This window comes from Benincasa hispida, chromosome 12 (assembly GCF_027475165.1).
Source record: "Benincasa hispida cultivar pf3 chromosome 12, pf3_genome.v1.1, whole genome shotgun sequence".
NCBI lineage: Eukaryota > Viridiplantae > Streptophyta > Magnoliopsida > Cucurbitales > Cucurbitaceae > Benincasa > Benincasa hispida.
The window spans coordinates 37,320,185-37,342,705 of NC_143489.1; the positions used below are offsets into that span (position 1 = coordinate 37,320,185).

General features: G+C 31.3%; 1 protein-coding gene across 2 annotated transcripts; it reads right to left on the minus strand.

The window, feature by feature from the left end:
• Positions 1-296: 296 nt before the first annotated feature.
• FUS3 (AP2/B3-like transcriptional factor family protein) lies at positions 297-3,639 on the minus strand. 2 transcript variants are annotated; one of them, XM_090308568.1, is made up of 6 exons: positions 3,275-3,639; positions 1,902-1,991; positions 1,666-1,766; positions 1,453-1,499; positions 1,159-1,244; positions 297-837 (listed from the first exon to the last, which is right to left on the minus strand). In XM_090308568.1, the coding sequence occupies exons 1-6, from the start codon at positions 3,491-3,493 to the stop codon at positions 535-537; spliced, it is 846 nt and encodes a 281-aa protein (XP_090164694.1). In that variant the 5' UTR covers positions 3,494-3,639; the 3' UTR covers positions 297-534. The 2 variants fall into 2 exon arrangements, with proteins under 2 accessions (XP_090164694.1, XP_038874973.2); XM_039019045.2 differs by having other exon boundaries at positions 303-837; positions 1,159-1,235.
• Between the last annotated feature and the right edge of the window lie 18,882 nt (positions 3,640-22,521).

The following is a 22,521-nucleotide window of genomic DNA, read 5'->3' on the forward strand; positions in this document are numbered from 1 at the left end:
ACTTGATATCAATCCAGCTATGCTCTTTTTAGAAAGATAAAATTAAAAAGTTCAAAGCTACCCTTATAATTTAATATCAATTTTTCAATTGCATTTTTTAATGGATGTGAAATCTTTAAAAAAAATAAAAATGAAAGTGGGAAGATACTTCACCAAATCAGGAGTGCTTTAGTAATATCGTAATATCACTTTCAAAAGTTTTGAATTGGCTAACATAAGCATTGACTAAAAGGTAAGAAATTCAAATAACCTACCACACGTATTGTTAAAACACAAACCTTTATTGTGAAATAAGTTGAACATAAAAGTATATAATATAACACACAGAGACAACAACTTAAAGCTTGACATTCTTTTATTATACAAACTTGCATGGTCACATTTTAGCACCAAAATAAACAGTGTAGTGTACCAAAATAGACAGTACGAACATTAAGTTAAGCCCTTCACCTCCAAAGGATTTTCTAGCTAAATATTTGATCATATGTTGTGAAACCATGCTTAAGCTTCTTTACTATGTAGCTATGTAGCCTCTTAGTAGAAGTCGTCGAGAGACAAGTTCTCGACCGATCCAAAGCCTTCGAGAGCTCCCAGTCTCGAGTAGTTGGTCATTGATCCACTCATAAAGTCGAAAGGTGAATCGTTGTCGAAGGCAGAACTAGTGTCATAGATAAATGACGACACGGGATCTTCCATGATTGGACTAGGCACATATATGGAGCTGGCCACTTTGCTAGCATCATAGTCTTGAAACATAATGTCGTTGTTGATCACAATGTCGTTGGTTGCTATGTCGGAATATATTTCTTGCTCGGAAGCCTTTTTTGCTTGAATCACCTATGGAAATGCAAGCCAAAAGAGAAAAAGAAACACTCATTATATGCATCCATTAGATAAATGCCAACCAAAAGGGTCTATGTGAAAATTTATAACAATCTCACCGAATTCTCTTCCATACCCTAATTTAAAAAACTCCCAGATATTTGTACCGCTCACACTCTTTTTGCACACTTTCAAATTACGTCTGTAATTTGAATGATTTGAAACCAAGGTCATAAGAGTCATTACCTTTTCGTAATTTTTGTTGTTCTAATATTTTGCCAATTATTCTAGAGCAAGTGCTATGAGATAACTTATTAGAAACAATATGAAGCTTACATAGTTATGTTCTTCACTATCTTGATAAACCATGATGAAATCTCCTAGATGTAAGCCATGGGCATTGACAAAGTCTCCTGTGACAACTCAATACCAAAACAAATACATATAGATATGTTAGATCATGATATTTTTTGTTTTGAAATATAGGAAAATGAGCAACTTATTTACAAATATAGCAAAATATTAATATTTTTTTTTTTTGAAAATGGGTGTTGAGTTAGAAGATAGAAAACTTAGAACAAGATTTTAGTAACTAATTAATTAAAAGGTAATATATTGAAGAAAGCCTACCAGTATTTTCAAGTACATACATTCTACTATTGTTATTTGGCCAAAACCTGCAAAATTCAACCCCAAATAATGGCATTATTACATCAATATTTTCCTTAGAAAAAAAACCATTTTCAAATTTCAAAAATTAAGGGGGGGAAATCTTAAAAACTAAGAAAATAAATATATTTCAAACTGAAAAACAAAATCAAATCAAATATTTAATTATTAAACCTGTATTTAAAGTTCCAAACATGCACCCCATCCAAGTCATCCATGGTGATTATCATTCCTTCTTTAGACTCCAATACTGGAAGGTGAGTTTCAGCTGCTTTCTGAAAATTAAATTAACTAATCAAAATTCTAATTACTAATTATAAGAATAATTTATGTGTTAATTAATTATGGATATATATATCTAAATTAAGCATATGAATATAAATCAATTAAATATTTTTCAAAAAAAAAACCTTTGGGAGTATCATTCTCCTCAGAGAGCTAACATCACTGTTCTTAAGCTCCTTCTGGAAAAGAAACTTCAGCTTCATTGGATCAATTACCTGTTCATTCAAATTACAAACACAATTTTTTTATTCAAATTATTTAATTTAATTATTTACATCTTAGCTAGCTCTTCAAGATTGATTTAAAAGTAAATTAGAAAATTTTCAAAACAAATTACAAATCTGAATCAAATAATGAATGTCAAGTTTGATAAATAATATCACACATGTATATAAATTGATTCTTCAATTTTTTTTTTCCAAAATCAAATTTAAACTCAGCAAAAAGGGAAAAAAAAACATGGTGTTTAATTTGAAATAGCAATGACACTGCCCCCAACACGACCACCCCAAAATCCAACATTAGGATCGAAAACATAACCAAAAAAAGAAAAGTACGAGAATTATTTATAGTATTTGATGGACAAAAAGAGAAAAGAAAAAAAAAACAAATTCACTTTCTTCGAAACTAGATTGTCTGGGACATAATGTAAACTAAAATAACATGGAAAAAGTGATAAGAAGGGAAGAAATAGATAAAAGGGTGTTTGAATTATTGTAATTAAAAATTCGTTCATATATATATATATATGGTATCTCTCTTTTTGTTTGTTGGGTGTCGTCTTCTTCGATGGGTTGCCATATAAAATCTCAAGGCTTAATTAATTCACCTCCATATTGTACTAAATTACCAACTTACCCAAAGCCACATCCATTTTTTGCACCATGAAAATAATAATAATCGATAAATAAATCGAAAAAGAAACTTTGTTTTCGATTTATTTTTCTTTGTTACTAATTTTTCTATGCACAAATTAATGGAGGAGTTTGTAAAAAAAAAAAAAAAAAAAAAAAACTACTTCCTAATGCTTAAAAAATATTAATAAAATAATCTCTACCACTTAATAAAAAAAATATTGATAGATATTGATAGACTTTTATCGATTTTTATAAAAAAAAATTATTAAATTTTTATTATTTTATGTAAATAATTTTTTTTTCTATTTTTAAAAATCCCTTATATATATATAAATAATAGTCTCGTATTAAAAAAGAGTGATAATTTTATGTAAAGTCTTAGTTTATGAAACTAAATTATTTAGTAGTTAATAAACTACTAAATTTTTAGATTACATCTATCTCTGTGCAGCTGAGTTAATGGTCTAATCACAATTTATTATTATGTAACAATTTTTTTTTATTGGAGTGGGGTGCACAACTACAATAACCAAAAAAAGGTAGGGGTACTCCAATAAAAAGAAGAAAAAAAAGGGAAACTTATTAAATGTGGAAATATTGAGAAAAAAGAGAGATGAAGATGAAGAAGAGAGAGAGAGTACCCGAGGAGGAGGAGTGGAAGAGGAAGAAGGAGGAAAGAAAGGAAGATTAGAAGAAGAGCGGCGGCGGTTTCTGGGCATCCGTTTCTTGCGATGGAGAGCAGTAGAAGAGAAGGCGGGGACGGCAGCGGCGAGATCATCGGCGGCAGGGAGGAGGAGACGGTGGTGGGGAAGAGAGGGAGGAGGTTGATTATTATCATGGTGGTCCAAAATGGGCATCATGATGAGAGAGAGAGAGAAGTAGGATAAAATGTGCTATTTTTGGAAGCTGAATGATAGTGAAGAGAGGGTGGAAATGGGGTGGGGGATGGGTGAAGAAATATAGAGAGAAGGAGAGTGGTGGGTTGGTTAAAAAGGAAATGACAAATGTGAAGGGAGGTATTGAGGAAGAAGAATATATAAATATATATATATAGAGAGATTATAAATAAAGAAGGGTAGAAGTAGTTCATGAGTTTAACCATGGTTAAGTAAGGCCAGAAAATGAGAGACGGATGGACGGTGAAGAGGGATGAAAGTTGGGGAGAAGAGGAGGGTTACAGGTGGAGCAAAAGTTCTGAGATTGCATGCAAATACCACTATATTATTATTATTATTATTATTTATTAATACCACTACATACATACATTATATTACTTTCCTTTCCTTTCCTTTCCTTTCCTCTCCTCTCCTTTCTTTCTTTCTTTCTACTCTCTCTTTTCTTCTCTTCTTACTCTCTCTCCCCTTAATCAATGGCCTTTTGGCGCCTTTCACTTTGGACTCTCCGTCATCTCTCTCTCTCTCACTTCAGTTTTCAAATTCATGTCTAAAAGTAGAGATGTTCCTCAATTTGTTTGTGTTCGAAATTATTTTAGACTCAATCTAATTGTTTGGATTGTAAATTTCTTTAATCCAAATAAATTCTTATTAAAAATATTAATTTGGATTGGTTTTAGTTGTTTTAGATTAACCACTTTGTTTATTTAAAATTTTATTTTAGAAAATAAAATAAAAATATTAATTATTTTTATATATTGATTTAAGATTAACAATTCAATTTCAATTTATATAATAATTTTTTTTTCAAATTGTTAAAAATAACTTTTTTACGAGGTTTTTGAGAATAAATTATTCAAAAAATAATGAAATTAAATCAAACTAAAATAAATATATGTATAAATAATTGTATTATGAGTAAAAAAAATATATAAAAATTTTAAATTAATTATAAGTTCGGGGTATTTTTTGGTTATATTTTAGGTGAGTCCATGAACCGATCCAATCAATAGAATTCACGGGTTGGGTTGGGTTGATTGATTTTTTCGAGTCATCGAGTTTTCTAAATACTTCTATTTAAAAGTATGAATAGTGGCAGTTGTAAATATAAAAATCAAATCTAAAGTATTAGTATAGCATGTTGCAAAATTTTTTGTAGATATAATAAAATTTAGATTTAATTCTCGGAGTCTATTAACAACAGATTGTATCGCTAGAAAGAGTTCATCACTAATAGATTTTGCTATTTTTTGTAAAATATTGCTACACAGTTACTTATTAGCCCTAAAAGTAATGCTCATTGCAATTATCCAAATTCCACCAAATTGGTCGATCTAATTTACCACATGCCAAATTCATATACACTACTTTTTTTTTTTTAAAAAAAAACATTTTAAGAGCAATACTTGAGTGCATACCACGATGTACTCACAAAAATAAAGAAATATATGGGAACAATTTACCACATGATAAATTATGATTGAATAATTTGGTAAGACGTGCAAAAATAGGCATAGCTAGGAGACATTTAAGTATTTTTCATATTTTAATTCTTTTTATGCATGGGAAGGGAGTGAAATAGATTAAAGATGGTGCATCTTGGGATACATTGAAAAATATTTAGGAAAAAAATAACTATTTGATTTTTTGTGTTTTAAAAATTGTTTTTTTTTTTTTTTTTTGAGTTCATTTCTTACTTGTGGTTTTCATATTTCTTACCCTTTTAAGTAAACATTTGAATTCCAACAATAAAAACTATATTTTTTTTTTAGTTCTTAAATTTTGACTTTAGTTTTGAAAACAATCCTAACAACAAAAGTATAGCAACCAATAGATGGAAGTGATGTTATTATCAACTTAATTTTTTTTTTTAAAAAAACTAAAATCCTCGCTTCATAAATGTTTGGGTCCAATTTGATAACTATTTGATAATCTACTTTTCGTTTTTTGAAGATTGTACTTGTTTTTTTGTCACAATTTTATACTTGTGATTTTCACATTCCTATGCAAACATTTGAATCTTTAGCTAATTTCTCAACAAGAAAAATGGTAAAAACAAGTCTTTTTAATTTTCAAATTTTAGATTTAATATTAAAAAAAAAAAAATCTCTAACGTGTGAATAACAAAACATACAAATCAATAGATTGAAGTGCTACTATTTATAAACACAATTTTCAAAAAATAGAAAAAAAAAATCAAATGGATACCAAATGGGACCTTGGTTTCTCAAAATTGTGTTTGTCTTCTTACAACCTTTTTACTATGGTTTTCATCGTTCCTAACTAAATATTTGAATTTTTAGCTAAATTTAAAAAATGAAATCAATTTTTCATAAAAAAATAATAAATTTCAAAATTAACCTTATTTTTCAAAATACTTCCAAAATGTATATAATATAAAATAAAGAAACTGGTAGATGAAAGTAGAGGTCATAAACTAAATAATGAAAGGAGAACGGATCCTAAATTAGAACTTAAAATACTACTTTTAGTCTTTACTTTTAATAAATAATCATTAGTTTTCGAAGTTGATTTTAATCCAAATTAGTCAAATAATGATGATGATATAATAAATTTTACGTAATAAATAATATAATGTGAACATGTTTTTAAATTTGTAGAGGAAAGAGTATTAAGACTAATTTTTAACCAACAATAAATAGTAGGAACTAATTTTAAGATTCGTTTAAAGTATACCTATTAAAATAGAAATTATTAAAAAAAAAAAGCGAACATTCAAAAATACATGTACTTTAATATTCCTTTAATATATAGAAATAAATTATTATAAGTTTAGTTTCTCGATTGTTATATATTTTTTTTAATCTCAATTTGAATTTTTATATATACATATATATATATATAGGTTTATGAAAGCTCATAAAGTAAATGAATTTTAAAATACTATATGTCCCTAAAAGTTTAATTTTGAATTTAAAAAGTTTTTATTTCAAATTAATGTATCTAATCCATTGTACAATTATAAAATTCACTTATAACTTTTTTAGCATCATAATATAACTATTAGATATAAAATTAAAAATTTAATGATAATTTAATCACAATATAACTATTATAAAAATAAAAATTTGATGATAATTAAACACAAAATTGAACGTTTAAATACATATTTTATATTTTTAAAATTTACAAATATGCTGTATTAAAAATTAAATGATAAATTACCAAACTCTAAATTATAAAATTCACAATATAACTATTAGATTCAACGTTTAAATATCTATTTTATATTTACCAAAAAAAAAAAAGCTATTTTAAAATTTTAAAATTTTAAAATTTTAAAATATTTTTTTTCCTTTTTTTTTTTTTTCGCGTAATCTTCTCTCTCTATCGTACCAAAAATTTATAGGCCGTTTTTTTCCAGTACAAATACATTGGCCGTTTTAAGCCCTATTTAATGATGTTTTATATCTGTTCCATTTTTGGAGCTGAACTTACGGGTGTTTAAAAAATCATACAACTTGAATAATTTGGATCATCTAACAAAATTATAAAAATTAGATTGGGTTAGTTTTATTCTTAAGTTGGATTGGGTTAATTTTTTCTGTTTCGTTGGATTGAGTTGGATATCCGATTGACTAAATAAAAATTCGGATTGGGTAATTCGGGCTGATCCAACCCAACCCGAATTACATATATATTAATAAAAATTCGGGTTGATCCAACCTAATCCGAATTATATATATATTTCTCTTTGTTTAAAGTTCGGCTACTTCAAATTAATGAATTTATGATTTTTTAATATTTTTGTTTTAAAATTGTTATGATATTTGTATTTATTTAAAGTTTCTAATAAATATCATACCTATTTGGTTTTTCACATTTTATTTTTTTTAGATTTTAGTTATTAGTTATGAGTTGAAGATAACTTTACATATTTAATATTAATAAGAAAAAAAAATTATAACCCGACAATCCAATCAACCGAACCCGAATTTATAACCAAGCCACAATTTGAAGGGTTAGAGACTTTATTTGGGTTTTTTGAGTTATCAATTCAATCCATCCAAAATTTTAGGTTAGTTCAAAAAACACTCCCAACCTAACTCATGTATCCCATAGCTCAACTTCTAAAATATTTATTTTATTTTTCTTAGTTACAAATCTTCTAAAAAAAATTACTTTGATTATTGTTAATATCTTTCCAACAAATTAATGAAGTACCTTTGAATATGTGAGCTACCATATTAAATATGAGCATGTTTTTAAACAACATAGATTAGAAATGAACATTGAAAAATGTAAAAAGTGTTATTTAAAACAAAAATTTGAAAACAATGAATTAAATAAAAGGATTAAATAAAAACATAGTTATATTTCATGTTTTCAGATATGTGTTTGGTAGCATAATTCATAAATTGAATTCTAATTTAAATAATTGCAAATTAGTTGTAGTTACTCACTAAACATTAATTGATAATAAACTATTATTTATGAAAATATTTTATGTTAAAAAAATTGTAAAATTTTATTTTGTAATAATATATAATTTATAGAATAAATTGAAATTTTTGTCTCTATAATTTGGAAGAAGTTAAAATTTAAGTCTTATGATTAATTTGAATTTACCCAAGCTTCATAAATAGTCTCTATGGTAGAGATTATTTAAAAGGATTTAACAAACCAAAGACTATATGTGAAGTTTTATCAAACCATACGAACTAAAATCTAAATTTTAAAATCATATGGACTAACTTCTAATTTTATCCTGACCATAGGGACCAAATTTGAAATTTAACCTAATTTATAATATATTACATAATAAATATTTTATTTTTTTAAAAATTGAATTGAGTTTATAACATGACATATACTATATTTCTAAATGTTTTGAACATTATTTAATGTAATTATGTATTTTAAATTTTAAAATTCAAATTCGGGATATAATGAAAACATAAAAATGTTGTTTTCAGAATTTACATTGTTTGGATCACAGAATCCGAAAATAGTTTTCAGAAATAGAATTCGGGTTGTTTGCCAAACACAAATTCAATAAACCTGAAAACATAAAATAGAATCTGGATTGCTAACCAAACACGCCCTAAAATATTTTTATCATTTTTATATAACTATGAAACATGCTTTTTTATCATTTAGAACTAATTTTGAGTGATTAATACGTGTTTCTAAGTAATTTTAAATGTAACAAAAGTGATTTTAATAATTTTAAAATGACTCCCAAACATGTACTAAATAACATAATAAAGATCAAAATAGTTGTTTTGAAAAAATTTAAAAACTAAAATAGGCATTGCGAAGATTTGGAGACTAAGATGCAACAAATATAAAATACAAGGCATAAAATAAATATTTTGAATATTGATGAATTAAAACACAATAAAATTCTCCCCCCCCCCAAAAAAAAAAAAAAAAAAACCAACAGACTTTAAAAAATTATGATTAAAATAAGATTTAAAATTATTATATATTTGAAGTCAAATGGGTTGTTTGTGTTGGAAGTTTATGAAAGGATGGATCATGTGAGTTTTTGAAGTATAAAGGAACAAAATTTTTAGGTTGAAAAGTGTGATTATTTATTTATTTATTATTGTTTTCTTTTCTTTTCTTTTCTTTTTATCTTTTTTTTTTTTTTTTTTTTAATTATAAAATGAAAAGTGTGATTTTGTTGGAGATCTTTCTGGAATTCAAATCTCCATTACTCATTCTTTCATCTCTTGTACTAAAAAAACGAAATAAAAAACTAATTCTTTCATTTTGATATGAAAATTACATTATTGAACATCAAATTAATTAGCAATTAAAAGACGTATTTTGTTGTTGATTTTGAATAAAAAAAAGATTTTAACAATTTTAAATCAAATATGTACATACTAATTAGGAAACTTTTATCTCCGATTATTTGAGCCATAATAAAGGGTTTAGAATTATTGTAGCGGGAATTTGTAAATCATATAAACTAATGTCTGATCTGAAAATTATTTTGTTTTTTGTTTTATATTTTTAAAATTTATTTTTGTTCTCCCCGCAGTTTGTTTTTTTATATTCATTAAAAACACATATGACTTTTTAACCAAAAAGTCAAAAATAAAATGAGGTTATGTAATATTGTTTTGAGATATAACTATCACTTTTAAAGGCAATATATACACAATATACATTACTCCAACTTACCTTAATTGTATGAATCCTTAAAAAAAAAAAAAAAAAGAAAGAAAAGAAATCATTAATAATTACTGGTTGGGATGTAGATTAGGTCGAATCTCTATCTTAACCATTTGAATTATACTCAAGTTGACACAAATTTTAAGTATTTAATCTAATTTTTCCTTACACTCTCTTTAACATTCTTACAAACTTGATCAAGTAGTAAGAACATAGGTTAGTTTTGGGTGGCACCACAATCCAAGTTCAAATCATAAAATTTGTACATGATTCAACAAAATATTTCCAGTTGTGCCATGCTTTAAGTTAAGATGAGCATTACATTTTTTAATATTGTAATAATGATAGTAAGTATATGAGAATCTCAAATTAAATGATACGGTTTATTAATAAGAGGATTAGACATGTGGTTTAATAGATAAAGAACTAATCAAAAGCTTGAGTTGTTCGAACGCGGTGGTTCTAAGTAAATCGAAATATATGTAATATGCTAGATTTGAAAACACGAAAACTTTCCCAATTACCTAAATAAGATATTATCATGTCATGATTTCCATATTAGGAATGCATAAAAGGGACAATTAAATTTATTGACACATGTATTTTTATAACGTTTATTTGACAAAATATATTGGGTTAAAACTTTAGCTCAATAGAGATGTCATATATGTCTACGATAAAACTTACATGTCATGAAAATAATCATACAACTAAAAATGTTTAATTTTTTTCTTCTAGAAATTAGAATATGCGAGTTTGATCTTAAGTAATCGTATCAAAATTATTTTTAAAACAAATTAACTCAATAATTACAAAATCTAGATTGAACCATCCACCGCATAGATGAGTTGTTGTATTTTTTTTTTTTTTTTTTTAAAAATAAAAGGAGAGATGAATGGTTAGGAGTGCAAAGATTTGTTTATAAATATTAATGAATTCACGGTTATGAAATTGAAGAACACAACGGGAATACGGATATGAAAAATATAATATAATAATAATTTTATATAATAATAATAAATATATAAAAACTAAAATTATAAAATAAAATAACTAAAAACATAAAATAACAAAAATCATGAAATTGGATAATATGAAAATTAGTGGAAGTGGAATTCTCAACAATATATGTGTGTTTTTAAGATCCACCAAATGTCACTATTTATAGGCAAAGTGACAAGTAGGACGTAGACTTACATGAACACCAAACACAAAGTGACAAGTAGGATGTGGACTTACATGGACACCAAACATAAATATTTATAACACAAGGCACATGGACAACATGAAAGGTAACACATGGCTTTGGGACACTAAGTAATAGACATCTATTTTCTATTATAATATTCATAATACTCCCCTTTAAATGCATATATATATATATATATGAAATATGCCTCATTAAAACCTTACTAGGAAACCTAATGGGAAAAACCATAGTGAATGAAAAAAAGTACATATTTAATATATTACATACTCCTAAAAAAATACAATATATTTACTTAAGATCTCTGTCGCTACATTCCAATGTTGTGCACCAAATTTTCAAAAGTTACAGTTGGTAATACCTTTGTAAATAAGTCTACTAGGTTATTCTTCGAACAAATTTGTTACACAGTGATATTGTCATTTTCTTCAAGATCACGATTGTAGAAAAGTTTCGGTGAAATATGCTTTGTTCTATCTCCTTTAATCTATCCTCCTTTGATTTGAGCTATGCAAGTTGTGTTGTCTTCGTATAATATTGTTGGAAGATTTTTATTAGAAGACAAGCCACAATTTTCACGAATGTGCTGAGTCATTGACCTTAGCCATATACATTCTCGACTAGCCTCGTGAATTAAAAAAAATTCAGCATGATTTGGGGAAATGGCCGTTATAGTATGTTTCACCGATCACCATGATATAGCATTTCCTCCACATGTAAACAGATAACCTATTTGAGATCTAACTTTATGTGGATCAGATAAATATCCAGGATCGGTATAGCCAACTATATCAAAATTTGATTTATTTGAATAAAACAAACTCATATCGACTGTTCCTTGGAGATAACGAAGTATATGCTTAATTCCGTTCCAATACTTTTTTTTGTAGGAGAAGAACTATATCTAGCTAATAAATTTACTGAAAATGCAATATCTGGTCTTGTATTATTAGCAAGATACATAAGTGCACCAATTGTACTAAGATATGGTACTTTAGGACCAAGAAGTTCTTCATTATCTTCTCAAGGTCGAAATATATCTTTCTTTATATCCAATAAACGGACTTCCATTGGAATATTTAATGGATGTGTTTTGTTCATATAAAATATTTTCAAAATTTTTCATGTATAAGTTGACTGATGAATAAGTATTCCATTTGCTAAATGCTCAATTTTCAAACTAAGGAAAAATTTTGTTTTTCCAAAATCTTTCATCTCAAATCCTTTCTTAAGACATTATATTGCCTTTGAAAGCTCTTCAGGAGTTCCAATTATATTCAAGTCATCAACATATACAATTATAATAGCAAATTTTGATTGTGATCTCTTTATAAGAACACACGGACATACTGGATTATTTTGACATTCTTCTTTCAATAAATATCCACTCAGGCGATTGTACCACATCTGTCTTGATTGTTTCAATCCATATAGTGATCTTTGTAACTTTATTGAATACTGTTCCTGGGAATTTGATGTATATGGTTCAGGTACATTAAATCCTTTTGGGATTCTCATATAAATATCATTAGCAAGAGATCCATATAAAAATGCTGTGACTACATCCATAATATTCAGACTTTTATACACAGTCAAACCAATTAAATATCTTAATGTAATTGTATCCACCACTAGAGAATACGTCTCCTCAAAATCAATATCAGGTCTTAGTGAAAAACCTTATGCAACTAATCTTGCTTTATATCTTATGATCTCATTATTTTCATTTCTTTTCCTCACAAATACTCATTTGTATCCCACAGGTTTAACACCTTCTAGTGTTTGGACTACAGGTCCAAAAACCCGACGTTTTGAAAGTGAGTTTAATTCTACCTCAATTGCTTCTTTCCACTGAAACCAATCTTTTCTATGTCGACATTCTTCAAAATATTTTGGTTCAGGATCCTCATTTTTAGATATTGTATCAAGAGCAACATTATATACAAAAATATTATTAATAATTACATTAGTTCGGTTCCATCTTTTTCCTGTCATGACATAGTTTATTGAAATCTCATTATTATATTTAGGTATTTCACCTTCCTCACTAGTCATGTCGAGGATTTCTTTATGGGTATTTTACATCCTCAACCAAGTCTTTTTCACTATTAATTATTTTTCGTTTTGAGGATTTTTATCTTTGGAACTCACTGGTCTACCATGCTTCTGGCGTGTTCCAGACTCATGAGTGACAACTTGTTATGTTGAGATATCAATTTTTGATGGAACATTTGCAGCTAGTATATGTGACCTAGTTACTTTTTTTGCATCTATAAATGTATCTGGTAATTGATTTGCTATATTTTGCAAACAAATTATTTTTTGAACTTCAAGTTCACATTGATCTATATGGGGCTTTAGATGAGACAATAACGATGCATTCCATGTAATTTCTTTTTTCAACTTCTTAATTCCTCCCTCTAATGTTGGAAAATTTATCTCATTAAAATGATAATTAGCAAATCGTGTAGTAAATACATTACCTGTCAGGGGCTCAAGATATTTAATAATTGATGGGAAATAATGATATATTTCTAACATCCTTTGAGGACCCATCTTAGTGGGTTATAGTGGAGCAATTGGAACATATACTTGAAGGAACTCTTATGCAAGAGTATCTCTGAGCAGAAGTGGATCTTTCCAAAAATATTGTGACAGAAGTACCACATTTACATCCAAACATACAGGTATGCATCAAACTACTAAATTACCGACATGCTTTAAGATAAACAAACAAGAGACTAAGAAAACTTACCAGTTGAAGACTCTCTTCACAACAAAAATCTCGATCTCTCCATGAACGGAAGGCTATCGTTCACCAAAACACCGGTCGTCTACCACGAACGACCACCACACGAACAGACAGAAGAATGGGGACGACACCACCACTTGGAACCCTTAGTATTCTCGTGGTGAGAATCCAAAGAGTGGGCTCTGTTTGAATTTGATAGAGGGGAGGAGGAAAAGAGATCGTATACAACGATCAAGCAAGTGGGAGAAAGTTAAGTCTATCGTATAGACAATGTGCTTGATTGTTTAGGTGAAGTATACGATCATTTAGTAAAGCTTGGGTGCTAAACGATCGTTTAGCAAAAGGTAGACGATCGTTTAGAAAGAAGCGTGCGTGTGTAAGTGATCGTGTAGTAAAAAGTGAGCTATCATATAGTCTCTCAATTCACTAAGCGATAGGATGCAAACACCTCTTGAGCAATTAATCGTGTTCTTTTGCAAAATGAAAACAATTTTCATTTTATTCTTCAGTTACAAAAAACCGATTGGAACTTCCCACTAACGCACAGTTACAGAGAAAACGGTGACCAATTATTCTATAATTGTCCAGTTAATAAAATAATAAATATAATCATATTATATTAATTAACCTATAGTTTAATATCATATATCAAACATCGTATTTCTCCTCCACTAGATATAAATCATATTTATATCCAATTTCCTCCAATTAATGTATCTCATACATAAAGTCAATTATATCATATATAATTAACTAGTTCAATCATATCATATATAATTAACTAGTTCAATCATATCATATATAATCGAACTCCATCTTATCAATTTGAACATTTCAAACTGACCCAAAAACTGATTCCCAACTTGAATCCAAGCTACCAAGGGGACCTTATGGACCTATGGCTCGAAGCTCCAACAGTACATGAATAACTTATTAAACTCTTTAGCCATAAGATCCACCATTCGTTAACTGCTAGACATTCTACTAAAGACCGATAGTTGAACTCTTCTTACCACAGATATATTTCTGTGTCCATCGGATATAACCAATCAACAGTACGATAACCCTTCATAGATGCTCGTAAGTACAGTTGGACCAATTTATCGTTTTGCCCTTGTGGGTATATCTAACTCCTTAAGTACCACTGATCCCTCTAATGAACAATACAACATAGTCCTACTATGTGTGGACACCTCTCGAGCCATGAGAAGGTGTGTGGCACCACATCGTTCAAGCCCCGGGATCAGCCCTTAAGAGAGCAATCTATCTACTTACCCTTGCTTCTGGGAAGGAGTGAATTCCATCTTGTGTAGCTGAGTTCCCAGCTCCCAAATCAGACGAATTCTCAAAGTGGTAGGTTTGAGTCGGTGATCTGGCCACTCACACCCATGTAAATCAAAGGACCGCCCTTAAAGGCAAGAGTTCCTAACTCACTCAGGATTGAGGTCATGTTACCTATAGTCATCCTAGTGAAGTGAAGTCTCTGTCATGAACGGTGTTATATAACGAGACGTTAACACTTCGTGGTCAGGTCTTATACAAACTTTTTGCATAGGACGCTCCCGCTCGCATGTCCCCACATGAATGATCAGGATCAAACCATCTATAGCAAGTCACAATACTTGTAATATTCCACAAAGCGAGCCGCATCCGTAGCATTACCAGGATAAAGTTTCCCTCCTATATCCATATACTACAGACCATTTTGGTTATCACTTAAGACATGATCCACTTGTATGTCACTATATACATGCTTAAGTTACATAATGACAACCAGAGATTTTAGTTTATTAGTTTGTGGTAAAGCAAATAAAACATCCAATGTGTAAAGTCAAGTAGTGAAGAAAATATCATATATTATACATCACAAGCGTTCGTACAAACTGTGTTTACAAACTACAGGACATGAGACTTTAGGGCATCATCCCCAACAATACTGCACATCAAAAAAATTCTCAGATGGAAAATATTTGGCTCATGACCATAAACTAATTGTAATGGTGAGTATTTATGATAAGTTATTGGCCTAATGCGTATAATTGACACTGCATGCAAAATAGCATGTCCCCATACAGATGAAGGAAGCTTAGCTCTCTTAAGTAATGGTCTTTCAATTAATTGTAAACGTTTTAAAAATGATCCTGCTAAACCATTTTATGTATGAACACGAGCTACAAGATGTTCAACACTTATCCCATTTGACATACAATAATTATCAAAAGCTTGTGATAAAAATTCACCAGCATTATCAAGACGAATGCTCTTAATTGTATAATCAGGAAATTGTGCTCTTAACTTAATTATTTAAGCAAGTAATCTTGCAAATGCAAGATTTTGACTTGATAATAAGCACACATGTGACCATTTGCTGGATGCATCTATTAATACCATAAAATATCTAAACGGTCCACTTGGTGGGTTAATAGGTCCACATATATCACCATGAATTCGTTCTAAAAATGCAGGTGATTCAGTCCCCACTTTAGCTGGTGATGGTCTAATTATCAATTTTCTACGAGAGCAAGCATCACATGATAATTCATTAGATTGAAAAATCTTCTGGTTCTTTAATGGGTGTCCATTTGAGTTTTCAATAATTCTTCTTATCATTATAGATCCTAGATGACCCAATCAGTTATGCCAAATTGTAAATATGTTTGGATTCATGAACTTCAGGTTCATTGTTGCATATGTTTCAATTACTCGTATATGAATATAATACAATCTAGAAGATAAAGCAGACAACTTTTCCAATATACGTTTTTCCATTTGAGACAGTGGATATGATATATAGATATTCCACATTATTCTTACTATCAGTCTCAATATGATAACCATTGTAACGTATAACTTTAAAACTTAGAAGATTTTCTTTGATTAAGTAGAGAACAATGCACTGTCAACTGTAAATTTGGTTCCTCTAGGCAAAATAATATTTACTTTTCCAAAACCTTCGATCAAGTTTGCAGAATCTGATATTTTATTTACTTTTGCTTTTAGCATTATCAATTTGGAAAAGTCTTTTTTATTTGTAAGTATTGTATGTGTAGTTGTACTGTCTGCCAGACATAGATATTCTTTGCTCATTTTTGAAACACCTAACATATGAAAATGATCCATGTTTCTTCATTAAAAGAAAATATTTACAATAAGAAAAACTACAATTAAAATATACAAAAGTTACTAAAAAAACATGAAGATAGATAAAAGAAAATAACAACATTAAGTCTAGATATTTGATAACGGGCAGAAATGCACGTTATCATAGTGCTAAGTTCTTAAACAATGCTGGCTTGCATTGATAAAACATGTTAAATTGCGTCCAAAAAGCATCAGATTCATAATATTGCGGTTACATGCGTTCATCACATTAGAACAAGTTGATTTTTGTATTTTTGTGCAGAATATGCAATGACGCAAGGCGGAAATTGCGATCGTAGAAAATTATTGGTTGAGCGCAGCATCACTGCAAGGCTTTGCGGTGATCGTGTTCGCAAACATTTGCTAAAGAAGGATTACCACAACTTGGTCAGCGCAACTTGGTGGGCCTATCTAGGTGAAAGGCATAATTAATCACGATAGGACAGAAAGCTGATGACAATCGAATCCGAATTAAGTTGACAGTCGTTAACGATAACAAGTATATTCAGCTTTTCGGTGACAAATATTCGGCGCATCAATCAGAATTAAAGCCGTCCCATCTGTGCAATCATAAGAGAGAAGCTGCCGTTCACCCTGAATGTTCTATAAATACCAAGGGCACCCTTCAGAAAACGGGTTCCACCATTCCATGAGTTCAGGAGTTCACCATCTTACGAGTTTAGCCTAGTTCTTAGATTTTTCTTTTACTTCAAGGTGGACGCGAGAGAGGAGGTTGTGCCGATAGATCATTCTGATAAGCTTGGGAGAGCACTGGAAGCTTCAAGGACAGAGAGAGGACCGGCGCCTGCGGAAGCAGGAACATCTTTGGAATCGAATAGAGATTTACAATGTAAAAGCCTCGGTCAGCAAGGAATTGTTACTAGGCTTTCTACCTCTAACTTCAATTGTTATTTTGTACTCCACTCATATATCGAAATGGAATTTACTTCTCTATATATGTTCACTCTCTGTTATTTACGCATGAGTAGCTAAATCAGTTGAATGGGTTGAGAAGCATTTAGCTAGCACAACTAGGGAATCTTCATTCTATGCGATTAACTTATGTTATGTATGCTTCATTTGTCCATTAAAGATACTCAGGAGAGCAGTCTAAGGACATGATCTAGACTTGGGAAGGTCAGGTTAGAATCTAGGCTCGGGAGAGTCATATTAGAACGCATAATCAAGAGATAGGAGCTTAGGAATAAGCACTGTTTGCTATTAACGCATCACATGCATCCTAGAGACATGATATGATTGTGTGCGGTCACCTTGCCTTTATGCATCTTGCATCATCGCATAGGACAAGAGTAGAGACTTAGGAATAAGCTCTATGGACACTTTTGCATTCAACACATGCATCCTAGACTTAGGAGCATCGCATTTGCATTGGAAAATGACTTGTTGTGCATGGTTGTAGCATGATTGCATAGTTCGACGCATTCCCAAGTAATGCTAGCTAAAGACCTTCTCAACCCATTCATCCACATACTCAGTGCATCTATCACACAACTAAATTTTCTCAAATCCGCCACATTTATTTATTTTTCATTAACACAATCAACAACAAACCAACAACTATTTATTTATTTGGTCACCGTAAAGTTTTCCTAAAAATTACCAACGCAACCTATTTTTACAAGTCCCTGAGTTCGACCCTGGACTTACCAGGAAACTCAGTGGAGTTTACACTTGGATTCCACTGAGGAAACTTGAGTACTCAACGTAATTTCACCATCACATATCATCCATAATTTCTTCATAAAATCAAGCATCAATATTCTCAAAGTCAAAAGAAACACTTGACGTGCCACCTAAAGGAAATTGGGCATGAGGATTTCCATGAGCAGCGGATTGATCATTCCAAATTTCATTTGTATATGAAATAAACAATTACAATCAAGAAACGGAAACATACAAGGTATGCACAAAACGGAATTACATCATGCTTTACTATATGATCAAGGGAAAGAACACATATACCTTTGAAGACTCATCTTCAATCTCCCTTGATCATGAACGCTCGAACAGACTCCAATACTGCAACATACAAATGCTTGAACTCAACGATCTCCAAGATCATAAACAATCGGCAGCCATCACATGTACACCACAAAATCAACGAACGGCCTCCAAAAACCTTGACGATGTCGAGTTGAGTACGACACCACCACAATGGCTACCTTGGTATTCTCGGTGTGAGAATCCAGAAGTGTGGGCTCTGTGTGGACTTGTTTAGAGGAAGAGATCGGAGGAACAATCGTGTAAACGATTGAACAAGTGGGAGATGACAAGGTCTATCATATAGACGATGCCCAATTGTTTAGAAGAAGCTCCATGATCATTTAACAAAAGCTTCACAATTGTTTAGCAAAAGCTCCATGATCGTTTAGCTAATCGGCCAGCTGAGTGATCTATCGTATAGAGTCACTCCATGGTCGTCTAGTCTCTCTTCAGCTGTCGTTTAGTAAATCTCATTCACTTAATAGCCACCTGAGTAATTTTCGAGAATAGAAACTCTCAATTCACCAACTACTAAATTTAGGAAAATTTTTTTCCTTTTATCTCATGGTTACCATGAAACCACCAATAACCACCCACTCAATTGGTTATTAGAGAAAAAAAAATAATTATCCAATAATTAATATTATTATAAATATACATGATAACTTACCATACTATATCTATAACCTATAGTTTTAATATTTCATCTTATGAAACATATAAACCATAGCTCTTTTTTCTATTTCATGGTCCTTAGTGTAAACCTCATTTACATTAATCCTCCACTTGATGTATCTCATACACCATATCGATCATATCATATATAATCGAATTACCTCTTGTCAATTTGAACATTTCAAATCAAGACCAAGAATTGATTCTCAACTTGAATCCATTGAGCTACCAACATCTTATGAACATGTAGCTCGAAGCTCCAACGGTACGTGAATAACTGATTGAACTCTTTAGTCATGGTATCCACCATCCATTAACTACTAGGCACTCCACTAAAGACCGACAGTTGAACTCTCTTACCGCATATATATTATGTGTCCATATCAACCAATCAACAGTGCAATAACCCTTCACAAATCGCTCGTAAGTACAGTTGGGCCAATAACCGTTATGCTCCTGTAGTTACATCTAACTCCTTATGTACCATTGATTCCTCTAATGAACATAAGTCATAGTCCTACTATGACTGAATCTTATCTTCCAAAGAGAAGCTATGGCCACTATGTTCAAGCCTTGAAATCAACCCTTAAGGGAGCAATATATCTACTTATCCCTACTTCGGGGAAGGAGCGAACTTTATCATGTGTAACTGAGTTCCCAGCTCCCAAATTAGATAAGTCCCCGAAAAGGTAGGCATGCTGAGTTAGCAATCTGGCCACTCTCATCCATACTAATTAAAGAACCATCCTCAAAGGCAAAAGTTCCCAAAACACTCAAGATTGAGGTCATATCACCTATGGTCGTTTAGGTGAGATGTAAGTCTCCAGTATCAACGGCGTTATATATAGAGACGAATCATCTCGTGGTCCAGTCTTATACAAACTCTTTGTATAGGAGACCCCCGCTCGCATGTCTCCACATGAATGGTCAGGATCTACCGTTTGTAGTAGTTCACAACACCTATAAACCTCTACAAAGCGGGCCGTATCTGTAGTGTCACCAGGATCAGGTATCCCTCCTTAATCCTTATACTACAGACTTATTTAGGTTATCACTTAAGACATGATCTACTTGTATATCTCATATGCATGCTTAAGTTTACATACGATAACCATGGCACTTTCTTTATTGGATATGAGTAAATGCAGATAAAATACTTATTTTATTCATAACAATGTGTATATATTACAAACTACAAGACTCCGAGAGAATTAGGACACCAATCCCAACAATCTCCCACTTGTCCTAATGCCTCGAGAGACTAATGTACAATACAAGATAAATACATGTACAATATACAATAAACTAGGGCATACCCCAATATCATCTCCCACTTGCCCTAGACAAGATGTCATATGTCCCGCAGACCCAGACTCTCCAGGTGACCCTTGAACACTTTAGCCGTGAAATATTTTGTAAAAGGATCAACAATGTTGTGCTTCGATGCGATCTTCGTGACTATCACATCACTGCGATGCACAGTCTCCCTGATCAAGTGGTATTTCTATTCGATATGCTTGCCCCGACGATGATGCTGAGGCTCCTTTGAATTTGCCACAACCCTACTGTTATTACAATAAAGAGTGATAGGCAAATCTATATTTAGAACAACTTCCAAATCTATAAGGAATTTCCTCAGCCAAACAGCCTCCATAGCTGCTTCACAAGCAGCTACGTATTCGGCTTCCATAGTGGAGTTCGTGATGCATCCTTGCTTTATGCTTTGCCAAACTACAGCCCCTCCATTTAGAGTGAACACTGACCTCGATGTCGATTTATGAGAATCTCTATCGCTCTGAAAGTCAGAGTCTATGTATCCTGTAAGGATCAGATCCTTATCTCCATACACGAGCATGTAGTCCCTCGTTCTCTGAAGATACTTGAGGATCGTCCTGACCGCTGTCCAGTGATCAAATCCTGGATTGGACTGATAACGACTGACAATCCCTACTGTATAGCAAATGTCAGGTTTGATACACAACATTGCATACATTAAGCTTCCAATAGCTGAAGCATAGGGAATCCGTCTCATCTTCTTAGTCTCTTGAGGTGTCTTAGGACATTGATCCTTAGAAAAAACGATTCCAAGCATGAAGGGTAGTAAACCCCTCTTAGAATCCTGCATCCTGTATCTAATCAACATTTAATTGATGTACGATGCCTGAGACAAGGCTAACCTTTTGTTCTTACAATCCCAAATGATCTGGATCCCTATAACATACTGTGCCTCAATCAAATCTTTCATGAAACTGGCCAGCTAGCCATTTCTTAATGTCAGTCAAATACCCTACATCATTCCCAATGAGTAGGATATCATCCACATACAGTACCAGGAAAGCTACTGAGCTGTTGTTGATTTTCTTGTAGACACAAGGCTTATCAACATTTTGACCAAAGCCAAACGACTTGACTGCAGTATCAAATCTAATGTCCCATGATCTAGATGCTTGTTTCAGCCCATAAATAGACCTATTAAGCTGGCAAGCTCTTTGCTCTTGATTTGGAACTACGAACCCCTCTGGTTGAGTCATATAGATGGTCTCCTCAAGATTACCATTAAGAAAGGCAGTCTTGATGTCCATTTTCCATATCTGGAACTAGGAACCCCTCTGGTTGATAGACTTGAGAATGACAACAGGTGAGAAATTTTCCTCATAGTCAACTCCCTCGACCTGGGTATAATCCTTTGTCACAAGTCTAGCCTTAAAGGTTTGCACCTTTCCATCTACACCTCTTTTTCACTTATAGATCTGCTTACACCCAATAGGTCTTACCCCATCAGGCAGATCCACAAGCTCCCAGACATTATTGAAGTACATAGACACCATTTCCTAGTTCATGGCCTTAATCCATTCATCGTTATCAACATTCTCCATTGCTTTCATAAAAGACAATGGATCCTCGACCCCACATTAGAAATGACGTTCTGGGCTTCAGTTAAACCCATGTAGCGATCCGGTGGGTTCAAAACTCTCCCATTACATCAAGGCAGTCTCAACTCTTGAGCTGGTTGACTAGATGTACCGATATTAACAACGCTTATTGATTTATCGACCTATTCAATAACTC